The following is a 14382-nucleotide window of genomic DNA, read 5'->3' on the forward strand; positions in this document are numbered from 1 at the left end:
ACGGAGAAGAGATTGAAACCTCCACTTGTACTGTCTTCATACGATTCCTTTTTCTCCCTCCACGAATATTATCTCGCAAATCCCAACGGTGGAAGCGTGCGGAATTGAATTTCGAACAACATATCCAAATTTCACAATAATCCAACGGTTAACGAAACCGGGATCGTAGTTTTACCAAGACAGCTCTGGGTTTCTGCGGGAAAGAAAAAGGCTACAATGCGAAGGGTTTTTCTCTCAGTTCAGACATGATATCGAAATTCCCAACGGTGAGAATGCTCGAAATTGTGTTGCGAACATGATACTCAAATTTCACGACGATCCAACGGTGAACGGTTTCGAGATCGTCGTTTTTCTGAGACTGGTTTGGTGGGCTGCGGGAAAAAGAAAGAGTTTTGAGAGAAGGGGAAAAACGAAAATGAGGCCAAAAGGAGGCAGCTGACTTAACATAACTATTTATACCTAGGGTACTCAGCCTATTATTTGCTCTATATTTATTTATTTATTTATTTATTACTAAAAAGCTTTTTAAATTTATTTACGAAAAATTGGGATGTTACAATATATAACACTAAAATTTTTAATGTATATTTAATTCATATATAATTTTACATAATAAATTTTGTAATAATTAATTTTGATCTAATAATGTAAAAAAATTAATAATAGTTTTGAACTCAATATGAAGAAAAGAAAAAAGAAATGGACGAAGAAGAAGTAAAAAGGGTAAAGTTGAAATTTTTTAAAATATGTTGGGTGTGGAAGAAATTTGAATGGTGTAGGAAAAATAACTCTCAAGGTTATTGTTTTCTGCATCTTTTTTTGGCTTTCGAGATGATCGATCCAAATGTAAAGTTACATTTTGAAATATATCTCATTTATTGACTTCTAAAATAACCAATCTAAAATGTATAAAAAAATAATTTTGAAATGGATACAAGATGCAATTTGGAGGTGCATGAAGCAACAACCCTCATTCAAAAGTCATCATATACTCCTTTCTTCTTTTATTAATTTCAAAATCTCAATGCTATCATTGCTTGTGTCTTCTTTAACCTCATTCATTTCCCTATTATGTACCCGTCCTCCAACATCTTTCTCTCTTTCTTTCTATGAATTTCTCACTGACATTACCTAATTCTATTTTTTGTTTATTTCCTCATATTTTTAGATTACCAAATATGAAGTACAACTTGATTGTATTTCAAAAAACACAATTCGTAGTAATAGAATGCTCCAACCAAAATAAGTTTAGAGGTCTTCTAAATTTGTTAGGCTTTTAGGTAAGGTTAATTAAGACATAAAATGGGAGGATTTCTGCAAAAAATACTATGATACTCAAGTTAATGAGAATTTTTATATGTGCATCAATGTATAAATGCCTACTTGATACAATGATGTTATTTAGAGGATTATATATGGGTTGCATTCACTAAGACACGAGACCTCAAACCTCTCATAAGTAGTAATATGTTGTCTTGGTGTAGCAACAAGACATTTTTATTTTGAACCAATGTGTGTTTTACTATTAATAAGTGTATCTTTTTTTTAAAAATTACTAGTATATGTTACAACTCTTGGTTTTAGTATTGATCTCAATCAGCATTTTTGGTTTTGGGACTTTGACATTTGAGACAAGATGGATCATAAATAAAAATGTCATTAATGCATTTTTACCATGATTTTCTACGCAATGTGATAATTGTCTTATAAATTTTATTTTAATGACAATCTTGTAAGCAATTAACTTAGTATTTCAATATATTTAAGCTTATTTGGCCTTATTTATAATTAAGTTTTGAATAAATTGAAATAGTTTAAATGTTTTATTTTTCATGTAATTTTAGTTTGTTTTGATGTAAATATAAATGAAGAAAGAAGATAACTAATGTTGGGACCCAATTCAAGGTCATTTAAAGGGAATTTGTTAGGTTGCTAGGGATAGAATTGAAGCTTGGTGCACGCTAGTGAAGTGTTCCTATTGTCAAAGAATTGGACTCAAGTGTAGTCACTTAGACAAGTGCTACTTTTGTATGTGCACTTAGTGCAAAAGTTGGACTAAGCATGCAAGTCATAATGTAGAAATGACAGTGCAGCAATTTTGGTCCTATTTAATCTCCAAGGATGTGAATTAAAGACAAATTTGGTTAGGGTAACTATTTAGGATTTTGGGTGGAGGTTAGGAAGCTCTCCTTTGCCTTTCATGGCTTCCCTATCACTTCTTATAATCTCTTCATCTATTTTCTTCTTTCCTTCTTGTAGTTAGGTTTACCCATTTTAGGGGTTGATATAGTTGAACCATCCTTATGTTTATATTTTGATTATTAATCTATGTTTATTGTTCATTATTAAGTGTCCTCTTTTTTGCATTGATGTTTATTTTGGTTTGATCATCCTTTGTTTGATGTTGTGATTTGAATTGTCATTGAAAAATATTTTTGAACTCATAAATGGAAAGGATGACATAATGAGTTTTGTGTTTAGGGATGAAGCAAGGCTTGTTAGTTATCCTTTAAATCTTATTCTTAAAGTAAGTCACTTGATTAAATTAGTTAAGGAATTGATAGTTTGGTTAAGAAACTTAAATTCTTTTCTTTGAGAGATTGAGATTTGAGTAGTTTTGTAAGTTGATGATAATAATTGAGTTTTAAACTAAATGAGTGACCTTTATATGCATGAGGAAGTGACTTAGTGAAATAAACTCCAACTCTTTTATCCATTGTTGTTTTGCCCATTTTACGGCTTTCAAAATGTTCCTAAAAATTACTCAAAAAAAGATTCTTGCCTTTTACTCTTTAATTTTATATTTAAGTTATTTTTATTTACATTCTCACAATCCAATTAAAATTGTTATTTCTAAAAGACATAATCAGTACACATTGCTATTTTATCAAGTATTATAGAAGTTATGTATTGCACATGTCAATTTTAATATCTAAATTTTATGATTATAATTAATTATCATAAAAAATGTAAAACAAATTTCACATCATATTATTAAAATGAATAATAATTAATATATAAATTTGCAAGGACAAATATTTATGCCTTACAGAAATACAAATTATAAATGAAATTATATCTCAATACATTTAAACAATTTAATGTTGGTCATTCAATCATTAATAATCGCTTATAAGACTTTCAAAGTTAATTATTATACAACTCAATAAATTTATCTTACATATTGGTCTATAATTAATTACAATATAAAATTAATTTTACATTCGATTACTATTAAAATTTAACATTCCAGTTATTACCTTATTATTTAATGCATATAATTGCAGTTATTTTTAAATTTTGAATTTCCATAAATATATTGCTATAAACAATCAGATATTGGAGCATTTATTAATAACAAATTATTAAATTAATTCTTAATGTCTTTTCCATAAATAGCTCTTAATGTGAGTTTCGTAGTTCAAAATTTCTAAATTTTAAATCCTTTATTTAGTTTAAACATTTTGAGTTTGAATGTTTTGTTATCATTTTTCAGAAAGAATTATTAGTAATTTATTTGATAATTATAATTTTTTGAATTTTCGATTATGTTTTATAATTAAATAGTATAAACTATATTATACTAATGCAATAATAAAAGTTTCTTTATATATACATATTATTTTAAGAAGAAATGCTAACAACATATATTTTTTAATAATATGTTTCTTTAAGTATGGGCTTAATTTGGGTTTATTACTTGCTAAGGTCCAACAAATACAAAAGTTTGACTCTCACATGTTACAACACAAGCGCGATTCATAGGTTCCTCTGAGAATTCAAAAATCTTGAACTTGGCATGTCTCTGTTCTGCTTCTGATAATCTGATTCGCAATGCTGCGGTAAAGACAAAGAGCGATTGGTGAACTCACAAGGTGATGGAACTTCTTCTTCACTTTCATTCTTTTGTTTTTTTTTTTTTCCTTCCCTTTGGTTTTGTGTCATTTGGTGGTGAATTCTCGAGCACCCCATCAGCGTTCAAAGCTTCAAAATCGAGTCTTTGATCGAAGTTTCCAATCTGTTTTCGATTTTCAATCATGGGGTTATGCACTTTTTGTTGTGTGTCGTGTGTATGAGAGAATGAATTCGCCTGTTTCCAGATTCAATTCTGTCTCTTTTTGTTGTGATCATGAATTATTGTTTCTGAAAATTTGGTAAAAGGTGTCAGATGGTGAATCATTTTTTTTTCATTTTTACGTGCAAGCAAATCTTCTTTGGTTTGTCATGGACTCAACTCATCCGTGCTATTTCTGCTTTCTTAAGTTATCCAGTTTCATGATGGTCACAATGATTGTTACCAACAAAACTCTCTCTCTCTCTCTCTCTCTCTCTCTCTCTCTCTATATATATATATATATATATATGTATATATATATATAGGTGATTTGAGTGTGTCAGTGTAGTATATGTGATTTTTTTTTGTCTTGTATAGGATAGTAGAAACTAAAAACAAGTAAAACTTATGCTTCCTTTGTATATGTTCAATTACTGAGTTTTTCTTTTTTCTTTTATTTTGTCGAAACAAAAGTGAGAGAAATACTTGATCTTCAAGCTGCACTGAAAATGTATGAAACCTATGACTAGACTCTCTTTCCCTCTCTGATTGACATCTTGAATGCTTAAAAATTTGTAAATTTGTTGATTCTGGTAATGTGGACACTCATCTAAACTCGTCAGAAATGACTCACGATTCTTCTCATTCCTGATAAATGGTGTATGCTTTTTACATATTTGTGAGCTTGTGATTAATTGATTATGATTATGCGACAAAAATGAATTTTGTTTCCCTTCATCTAGAGGTGTTGTGGTATTCTAATGTGCTCTCCATTGTTTGATAAATATGCTTCTTAATCCTAATGTTGAATATGATGATTAGAGTTATTGATCCGTGCACGTGTGAATATGAGCTTTTGATGGTTGATTTTCTAATGCTTTGCATTAATATGGACATAGATATTGTTGAAATCTGTTGGCGATGGATTGCTCTGATCCAGCAAGTAAAAAGGCAAAAGCTGAGGCAGGGTGTGCTATTACAAGGAAGCCTCGGATTCTACTTGGTGCTTGTGGAAGTGTTGGTGCTGTGAAATTTGGGCATGTTTGTCGTTGTTTTGCAGAATGGGCAGAAGTAAGGGCGGTGGTCACAAAATCATCCTTGTGTTTTATTGATGAACAAACATTTCCCAAGGATGTTGTTGTATTTTGTGATAAGCATGAGTGGCTTACATGGAAAAAGCTAGGTGATCCTGTGATGCATATTGAGCTTCTTAGATGGGCTGAAATAATGGTCATTGCTCCATTGTCAGCAAATACTCTTGGCAAGGTAACAAACTGATCAGACTTGGCTGGTTTTGTCTCTTTCTATCTACATTGTCATGTGATAAAATCATAAAAACACTACTATGCATTAAACAAGCTGGCTTGTCTAAGACTTGTCTGTTAATTGAATTATGATGAATAATCTATCATGTATGTTCCTAAGCCTCATGTAATGTTCAATTGTCATGCTTGGATTTGGATCTCCTCTATTGTTGAGCAATATAATGTGTTCATGTTGGAGAGAGACACTGCACTGAGTGCACTCTATATTAAATAAAGACTCACTATGATCAGGAATGACATCGTGTGATCTATGTAATCGAGAAGACTTTGTTGTTTCTGTTGTAAAGACTCCGCTATGATTAGTTGTAGGTGTCAGAGATTTAACACATTCACGTATTACGTCAATTAGAATCATTGAATGAAGATCAAACGACTCATTTTATTTTGTATATCCTACTTAAAATACGAATCCGATATGTGAACTTATTTTCATCTAATAGTACTGATTCATGACTTTGCAAATGCATGAATGTAGGGAGTCCATTTCCTTTAGTTGAAGGACTCAAGATTGACAAAAATTTTGCCTATCTCTTTGCCATATCATATGACTTAAACATGAGAAATGATCCAAATCTGACGTCTACATCTTGTACAATTCTGCGTGCATGTTTCTATGCTTAGTATATCATTTGCAGTTGCCAAATTAATTGCCTCTTCCTTCTATTTCTGACTTTGACCTCTAGAAATATGTTGTTGTAGATAGCTGGAGGGTTGTGTGACAATCTTCTGACATGTATTGTGAGAGCATGGGACTACAGCAAGCCACTGTTTGTTGCACCATCCATGAACTCTATTGTATGGAGAAACCCTTTCACCGAACGGCATTGCACCGAGATTGATGAGCTTGGCATCACTCTCATCCCTCCTGTTACACATACAACAGCTAGTGGGGATTTTGAGCATGGCGCAATGGCTGAACCTTCAACCATTTCCTCGACTGTGAGAGTTTTTTATGTGTTAAAGATGCAGAAAAAGTAGTAGGTCAGGTTTAGCAATTTTGATCATTATTGTGCAAGTATGGATGGCTGTTGGTTAGCCAGGACCCTCCTTTGTCTTGGGTCCTTGTTTTATCTTTTATTAGTTGATTTTTTTTAATCGGCAAATGGTAGTTGTTGGTTTTTTTAGAGAGGAATTCAAATTCAGAACCTCTTCTTTCCCCAGTTGATCTAATGTGATCATATTTGATTTGATGATAGTTTCATTGAGCAGTCTCGTTTATGTTTCCTAGGGTATTGCCAACAGAACATTAATGACAGATGCTAGATGGTAAAAGCAACTCCAATGTAGTTAAACAACTTGGTAATAATATGTGGAAACTAGTTAATATTCTTAAATCCTACGTGACAAAAACAGGACAGAGAGTTAAAAATTCAAATTCAATTCTTGCATTGGAAATGCATTGAGAGAAGGCTTGGATATGGTTTGGATACCTTTTTAAGGAATTTTCGGCATTTATCACATTCTAATAGATCATGGCAATAAACTAGTTATTTCTAAATGTTCATGATGGCAGGGGATAAAACCATTCAGTACTTATTTGTTCTTTAGAATAAAAGACAATTTGACACTCCTCTTGAGTCTTGAGTATACATACCCATGTGGGAGAAGACAGAGATAGGAAAGGAAAAGAAAGATAAGATGATACATATGATGGTGACATGAAAAGTGTTAGGTATCCCAGCACTTATTAAGTCCCAATCGGCTCGTAACTTAACTAGGTCTGGTCTGCAACAATAAATGGTTCCATTTTCATGTTTTATGTAGCCGGTAGGTTGATTATGGATAAAAAAAAAATTGGAAAAATGTAAGAAATAAAATCCAAACAATTGTAATTTTATTTTCCTTCCGTATCATGTTTTTCTTTTGTGAACTTAGGGATGGCTTTGCCGAAAGTTTAAGAGACTAATTTTTTAAGGTATTGAGACTCGTTTAAAAGGTTGATGTTTTTCAACAAATATTTTTTCATGAGATTGAATTTACTATCACTTGTTTAAGGGATAAGGTTATCTATTGATTATGGCACACTATTTTGATTCCTTCCATGTGATGATACTCTTTAATAGTTAATTATATTTTAAAATATAATAAATATATTAATAAAGTAAAAATAAATAACTAATAAGAATATTACCTTAAACTGTCAATAGGAAATTTTCAATAAGTGTAAAATTTTCTTTGAGGTAAGATTGTGATAGTAATTAACACACCTGAAGCTTTGGAACTAGTTGAATGGACATCGGATATAACAAAATACTTGTAGAATTAATGACTAATTAAGATGAAATCCATCAATTCTCGGTAATGAATTTTGAACTCTATAATAAAATCAAGACCTTGGTCAGGACAATTGAATGAATGAAGAAATGAGTTTTCTTATGACAGAATAAATTTATTAATTTATTTGAGTTTGACATAAATATCATACTCTAGAGTTAATTCAGAATTGTCAATGCTAAAAGAAAATATTACATTATTTGTCTATTTGGTTCTTATAAGTAACAAATATTACTTCATGTTATTTGGACGCCGAGTAGAGTTGTTAGATGTGTATCTTGATTAATATATTAATTTGATTAATATATTATTGGCTTAGTTTTGAACCCACAAGATCACACAAATGAGTGTTCTAATATCTGTTAAAGAAATTATTTTAATATTTGATGATTAATTAAATTAGAGAGTTTATTATGATCAAATGATTAATTTAATTTACTAAGTGTAATATTATTATTTTTTTGCTAGTATTGAAAATATAACTATTAACTTATTGATAAGTGTACCAAATTGTCAAAGTAGTATAGTAAAATAGAAGTTTGAGTATCAAGTCCACATGAACTTTGTTTGTACTTAGATTGATGTATACCCAATTTTCAAGCAATTAGTTGAAGAGAAGGGATGGGGAGTTAAAAGTAAAGTCAAATTATTGAAAACAGGAAAAATTGAAAATAGGAAAGACAAGAAAACAAAATACTTTTGAATGCGAAGGTTAATTCAGAATGCAAGTGTGTTAGACCTAGCATACCAAAACTACTCTTGATTTAATGTTAATAATTTTTCTCTATTTAATATTATCCCAATTTTTACCTACATCTATTCTGATACTCTAACCCTGATCCCTTAAATGAAAAAGCCTAATTTATAAGATCTTTTCCCCTAATCCCTTACGAGATTAATTCAAATAAATTGCATTAGAATTAGAGATTTATGAATAGAATAAATAATATCATCCTATCCCTAGATATGATTCATTTAGATGTCATTTCCTAATTCTTTAGAAAATAAACACTTCACAGTGCCTAAATCCTAAACAGATGCATGCATATGGATGATCAGACCACAATCAATAACAAGAAACACAGAAAATGAGCAATAAAAATTGAAATTACATTAAATAGATAGTAGAAAAAAATTACATTACAAGAGTTTGATTGCTAGGCTCCCAATAATGGGGATTAGTCTTTCATTATCATGAAAGGTTTTACACTTTTAGGGGATGAAAGAAGAATAGAGATGGAGAAGGAGGGAAGAGATGACTTTAGAGAGGGTTTCCCCTATTTGAGAAGCTCAGGCTTTAAGGTTATTCAATAAAGAATTATAAGTCTTGCTGTGTGTTTCTCCTTTGCTTCCTATTCTTTTTACAGGTGTACAAAATTGATGCGACCTCGCGCCAAGCGTGATAGCTGCGCTTAGTGAATATGGCGGTGATCATGCGCTTAGTGCGAGATTCACGCTAAGCGTGTGTTCATGTTTCTCCATGAGCTTCTTTGTGCTAAGCTTGTGCTATCGCACTAAGCTTGTCTTGTGAGTTGAGCGAGCTTCTCCCTAACTTCAACTTTTCTTCAAGACTTTACTTTATGTTTCTGCACCAATTTATCTCTAAAGCGCACTAGTAAATTCCCTTCTTTTGAATCCTGCTCGTAAAGAACTAAGATGGTGTTAAAATCCTCATTATTCACATAAAAATAAAAGTAAAGTAAATAAATTCTAACAATTTTTGTCTGATTTAACTATTAATTATGCCTAAGTTTCGCAGTTATCAATAAATAATATAAACATAATTGAAATGTTTTGGTGAAAAAAGAAATGGATAAGTGGTAATAATTTTATTTCAAAACTGAAAGTACAGGTGAAGTGTTGGACTTGGTCAAATTTTTGTTTAAATATGCTAATAGTAGATTGAAACAAAAAATATTTTTTAAAAATTTAAGTTAAATTTAGAGGATTTTTTTAAAAATTTAATTATATTAATAGCAAGCCGATAGAAACAAAAATGATTTTATTTTAAATTTAAATATGCTAACAGTTAGCTGATAAAAAAAATAATTTTGTTTTAAATTTAAATATGCCAATAACTAGCATATAAAAACAAATAAAAAAAATATTGTTTTAATCTATTATGTAAATTCCTAATCATCATGTAATGTTCAATTGTCATGCTTGGATTATTTTTTTATTAATAGAATGTGTTCATGTTAGGGAGAGAATATGCATTTTTTTTTTATTAAATAAAAACTCACTAAAATTTGGAATTGCGCATGTAGTCAACCTCACTTAGGGGTGAGATAGGATTTTGTTATTGTTATAAGATTAGTTGTAAGAATCAAGGATTTACACATTTACATAGTCAGTCAGTTGGAACTATTGGGTAAAGATCAAACGATTCATTTTATCTCGAAAATCAAACTTTATATACACATCGGAAATGTGAACCGTCCAATCTTTCATCCAACAATACTGCTGATTCATGAATGGATGGAATCCATTTTGAAGTTTAAGTACATCAATTATAGTTGCCAATTATATTGCCTTTTTCTACTATTTCTTACTTCTAGAAATATATGTTGTTGTCCGTAGATAGAGGGAGGGTTGTGTGATAATCTGCTAACATGTATTGTGAGAGCATGGGACTACCGCAAAGCACTTTTTGTTGCATCATCCATGAACATTTCTATGGGGAGAAGAAACCCTTCGAGAGAACAGCATCGCATTGGCATTGATGAGCTTGGCATCACTCTCATCCCACCTAGTGGGGAATCTGAGGTTCGCGCAATGGCTGATCCTTCCACGTTCTACCATTTACTCAATTGTAAGACTTTATTATTGGCAAAAGATGAGGGAAAGGAATAATCGTGGTCAGTTTAGCAATTTTGACCTTTAAGGTGTGTAAGTATAGATAGCTAGTCAGGACTAAGGAACCTTCTTTTTTACCATTACTTAGATGTAATTGTAGATGTTATGCTCTTCTTAATATACACATATTGCATTCACTGCTAAAAAAAACATAAATTCTACGACATCAATACGATGACGGTGCTTCGGGGACCATAATCAAATACAACATGGTGACATTATTGTAAACACGACGACATGAATGACAACGCTTTTGGCCAAAACTGAAGTCGTATTTGATGCGATGACAGTGTTGTAAATAACCCCTCATAAAAACGACGACGTTTCAGTAAAAAACATCGTCGTATTTGACTGCAGGCAATGAATACAACGACATTTTTTAAGACAACATCGTCGTTGTTGCAATTTTGCAAATTAAATTTCATCTTAGAAAAAATCATGCCGCCATTACCTTTCATTGTGCCCTCGATCTCTCTCGTTCCATCCCTAGCTTGGTAACCTCCATTAAGGTTTTTGGTTCTTTGTGTTACCTAGCCTCTGCCGTCGTGCCCTCTCTCGTGGGCTTCTGCGTTTCGTCTGTCGTGCCTTCCTATAACTTCTTCGGCCTAAGCATTGGATCCAAGTTTGGTGAGGTAAGAAGCGGCAAAGTACGGGACGCTCTTTGCAAGTTTGAAGGTAGCAAGAAAAGTTGAAGCTAAGAAGCTACGATGTTACACAGACTTGCAGTTTGTTCAACGACAAGTTGCCAAACATATACCAAACCAAGAAAAAATGTTGCTCAAGTACTATCACATCACGAAGACTCTCATTGACAATTTCAAATGTTTCTTAATGTACTACATCCTATGGAGAGCAATATCAGAATAGACTTGCTCTCCAAGCTGGCTAACACCAAGAAGGCCGAGCACCTCAAGACTATTATCTAGGAGACGCTCCAAACTCCCACCATAGATGTTTCAGATGTTATGGTTGGAGAAGAGGAGGAACCAAGTTGGATGACCCCCTACAAGAACTTCCTAATTCAGGGGGAACTCATGTTTTGAATCTGGCTTGTGCAATTCTGGTAGTTAAATGGGTTAACAATACATACTGTGGATTAAAAAATAAATAAATAAATGTAATATTAATTAAAAAAATGTAAAAAAATTATAATTTTCTTTTCCTTCTACTAAGGGTGTAAATAGACCAAAAGGGTTGACTCATTTACTAAAAAAGATAAAAATTGAGTTTTTTTTAAAAGCCTAATAAGTAAAAGGTGCTAGGCTTTAAGAAGCGTCAAAGTACGGGACGCTCATTGCAAGTTTAAAGCTAACAAGAGAAGTTGGAGCTAAGAAGCTGCAATGCTACACAGACTAGCAGTTTGTCCAAGGACAAGTTGCCAACATATACCAAACCAAGAAAAAATGTTGCTCAAGTACTATCACATCATGAAGACTCTCATTGACAATTTCAAATGTTTCTTAATGTACTACATCCCAAGGAGATAGAGCAATATCAGAATAGACTTGCTCTCCATGCTGGCTAACACGAAGAAGGTTGAGCACCTCAAGACTATCATCAAGAGACGATCCAAACTCCTACCATAGATGCTGAGGATGTTATGGCCGGAGAAGAGGAGAAACCAAGCTGGATGACCCCTACAAGAACTTCCTAATTCAGGGGGAACTCCTATTTTGAATCTGCCTTGTGCAATTCCAGTAGTTAAATGGGTTAACAATACATATTATGGATTAAAAAATAAATAAATAATGTAATATTAATTAAAAAAATGTAAAACATTATAATTTTCTTTTCCTTCTACTAAGGGTGTAAATAGACCAAAAAGGTTGACTCATTTACTAAAATGGATAAAAATTGATTTATTTTTAAAAGCCTATTAATTAAAAGGTGCTAGGCTTTAAGAAGCGGCAAAGTACGGGACGCTCATTGAAAGTTTGAAGCTAGCAAGAGAAGTCGTAGCTAAGAAGCTGCGATGCTACACAAACTCGCAGCTTGTCTAAGGACAAGTTGCCAACATATACTAGAGCAAGAAAAAATGTTGCTCAAGTACTATCGCATCACGAAGACTCTCATTGACAATTTCAAATGTTTCTTAATATACTACATCCCAAGGAGAGCAATATCAAAATAGACTTGCTCTCCAACCTGGCTAACACCAATAAGCCTGAGCACCTCAAAACTATCATCCAGGAGACGCTCCAAACTCCCACCATAGATGCTGAGGATGTTATGACCGGAGAAGATCAAGGAGGAATCAAGCTGAATAACTCCCTACAAGAACTTCCTAATTCAGGTGGAACTCCTGTTTTGAATCTGTCTTGTGCAATTCCGGTAGTTAAATGGATTAACAATACATATTATGGGTTAAAAAATAAATAAAAAATGTAATATTAATTAAAAAATGTAAAAAATTATAATTTTCTTTTCTTTCCACTGAGGGTGTAAATAGACCAAAGGGTTGACTCATTTACTAAAAATAGGTAAAACTTGAGTTTTTTTAAAGCCTATTAAGTGAAAGGTGCTAGGCTTTAAGAAGTGGCGTTAAGTGTTATAGGTTGACTTGTTTATGTATGTATAAAATATAGACTAAAATATATATTTTTTCTCTATAAATATACTAAAGTTCAAATTTCAGTTTTATAATTCTTTAGTGCCTATCTAATAAAAAATAGATACATATAAACTCTTTTTATTTTCCGTTTCTTTCTCTTCTACGATGGGATTCTAAGACGACGAGGGAAAGAAATTCCAACAATGGAATTCCGACTATGGCAGCAGCTAAGGATAAAATAAATTCGTACAAGGAGGAAAAAATTAAAAAAAAAAGAGGAAGGGGGAAAAGAAACAAAACGACATCAACACACTCTCGCTCTCGTCGTATAAATCACTAAACACTTAATGTGTCATGCCAAGTATATAGATCAAACGTAATGAGGTAATTGCAAAACATTCACATACCTGAGTGGTCAATTTACCACTACAACTCTATAACCCTTGCTGCGGATGACTTCCTCAAAAGCAAAGGCATAATTTCCAAGAACAGTATACCAGGTCTTTGATGAATAATGAGTCCGTGTGAAGAAAATTCTTGCTGTATGGTAACACCTTTAACAATTTCCAATTTTAGATTTTAGTTTGGATTTGTTGTGATTTCTTGAACTGGGCTTGTTGTGGTGTTTGATGGTGGTGGGATCGTGCTGTTAGGGAGGGGACGTTCATTCTTGCATATAATTTTTATTTTATTTTATTTTTAATATATTGTGTTGATTTTATCCTCCAAAAAATCTTTGTTTTGATTTTTTTAATATATTTTTATTTTTTCTATAATTTGTGGGATTTTTAACCCAAAAATTATATTTTAATATTTAAATTAAAAAAATTTCACGTTGATTTGGGTCATAGGTTTGGATAGATCTAAACATAGTGATAAATAAAAAAGTAATACATTATATTTTCCAAAGATAAAAATCAGACAAAATTCTTTATAAAGGTAAAATTTGAACTTTGATATATTTATATGAGCGAAAAATATATTTTATTTTAAAATATAAAATGCTATATATATTTATAATATAAATTACGTTTATATTTAATATATTAATAGCCCTTCCTTTTTACCATAGTGTGATCATATTTGATTTGATCAAGTTTCAATGAGCAGTATCGTTTATGTCTCCTAGGGTGTTGTTTGTGCACTCTACTTAGATGTAATTGTAGATGTTATGCTCTTCTTGATATACACACATTGCATTGTGCTCTTCTTAATATACACACGTTGCTTTGTATGATGAGGAAGCCAATTTCCGGTATCTTTTTAATCAATTTTGGCATTTGTCACATTCTAATCAATCATGGCATGGCAAATAAACTAAA

General features: G+C 31.8%; 1 protein-coding gene across 2 annotated transcripts; it reads left to right on the forward strand.

Moving 5' to 3' along the window:
• Positions 1-3702: 3702 nt before the first annotated feature.
• On the forward strand, positions 3703-6623 carry LOC100782568 (probable phosphopantothenoylcysteine decarboxylase). 2 transcript variants are annotated; one of them, XM_003552301.4, is made up of 3 exons: positions 3703-3875; positions 4954-5320; positions 6079-6623. In XM_003552301.4, the coding sequence occupies exons 2-3, from the start codon at positions 4976-4978 to the stop codon at positions 6355-6357; spliced, it is 624 nt and encodes a 207-aa protein (XP_003552349.1). In that variant the 5' UTR covers positions 3703-3875; positions 4954-4975; the 3' UTR covers positions 6358-6623. The 2 variants fall into 2 exon arrangements, with proteins under 2 accessions (XP_003552349.1, XP_040867819.1); XM_041011885.1 differs by lacking the exon at positions 3703-3875 and adding an exon at positions 3886-4565.
• Positions 6624-14382: the final 7759 nt, after the last annotated feature.

The sequence above is a fragment of the Glycine max genome, chromosome 18 (genome assembly GCF_000004515.6).
Source record: "Glycine max cultivar Williams 82 chromosome 18, Glycine_max_v4.0, whole genome shotgun sequence".
In the NCBI taxonomy this organism is placed as follows: domain Eukaryota; kingdom Viridiplantae; phylum Streptophyta; class Magnoliopsida; order Fabales; family Fabaceae; genus Glycine; species Glycine max.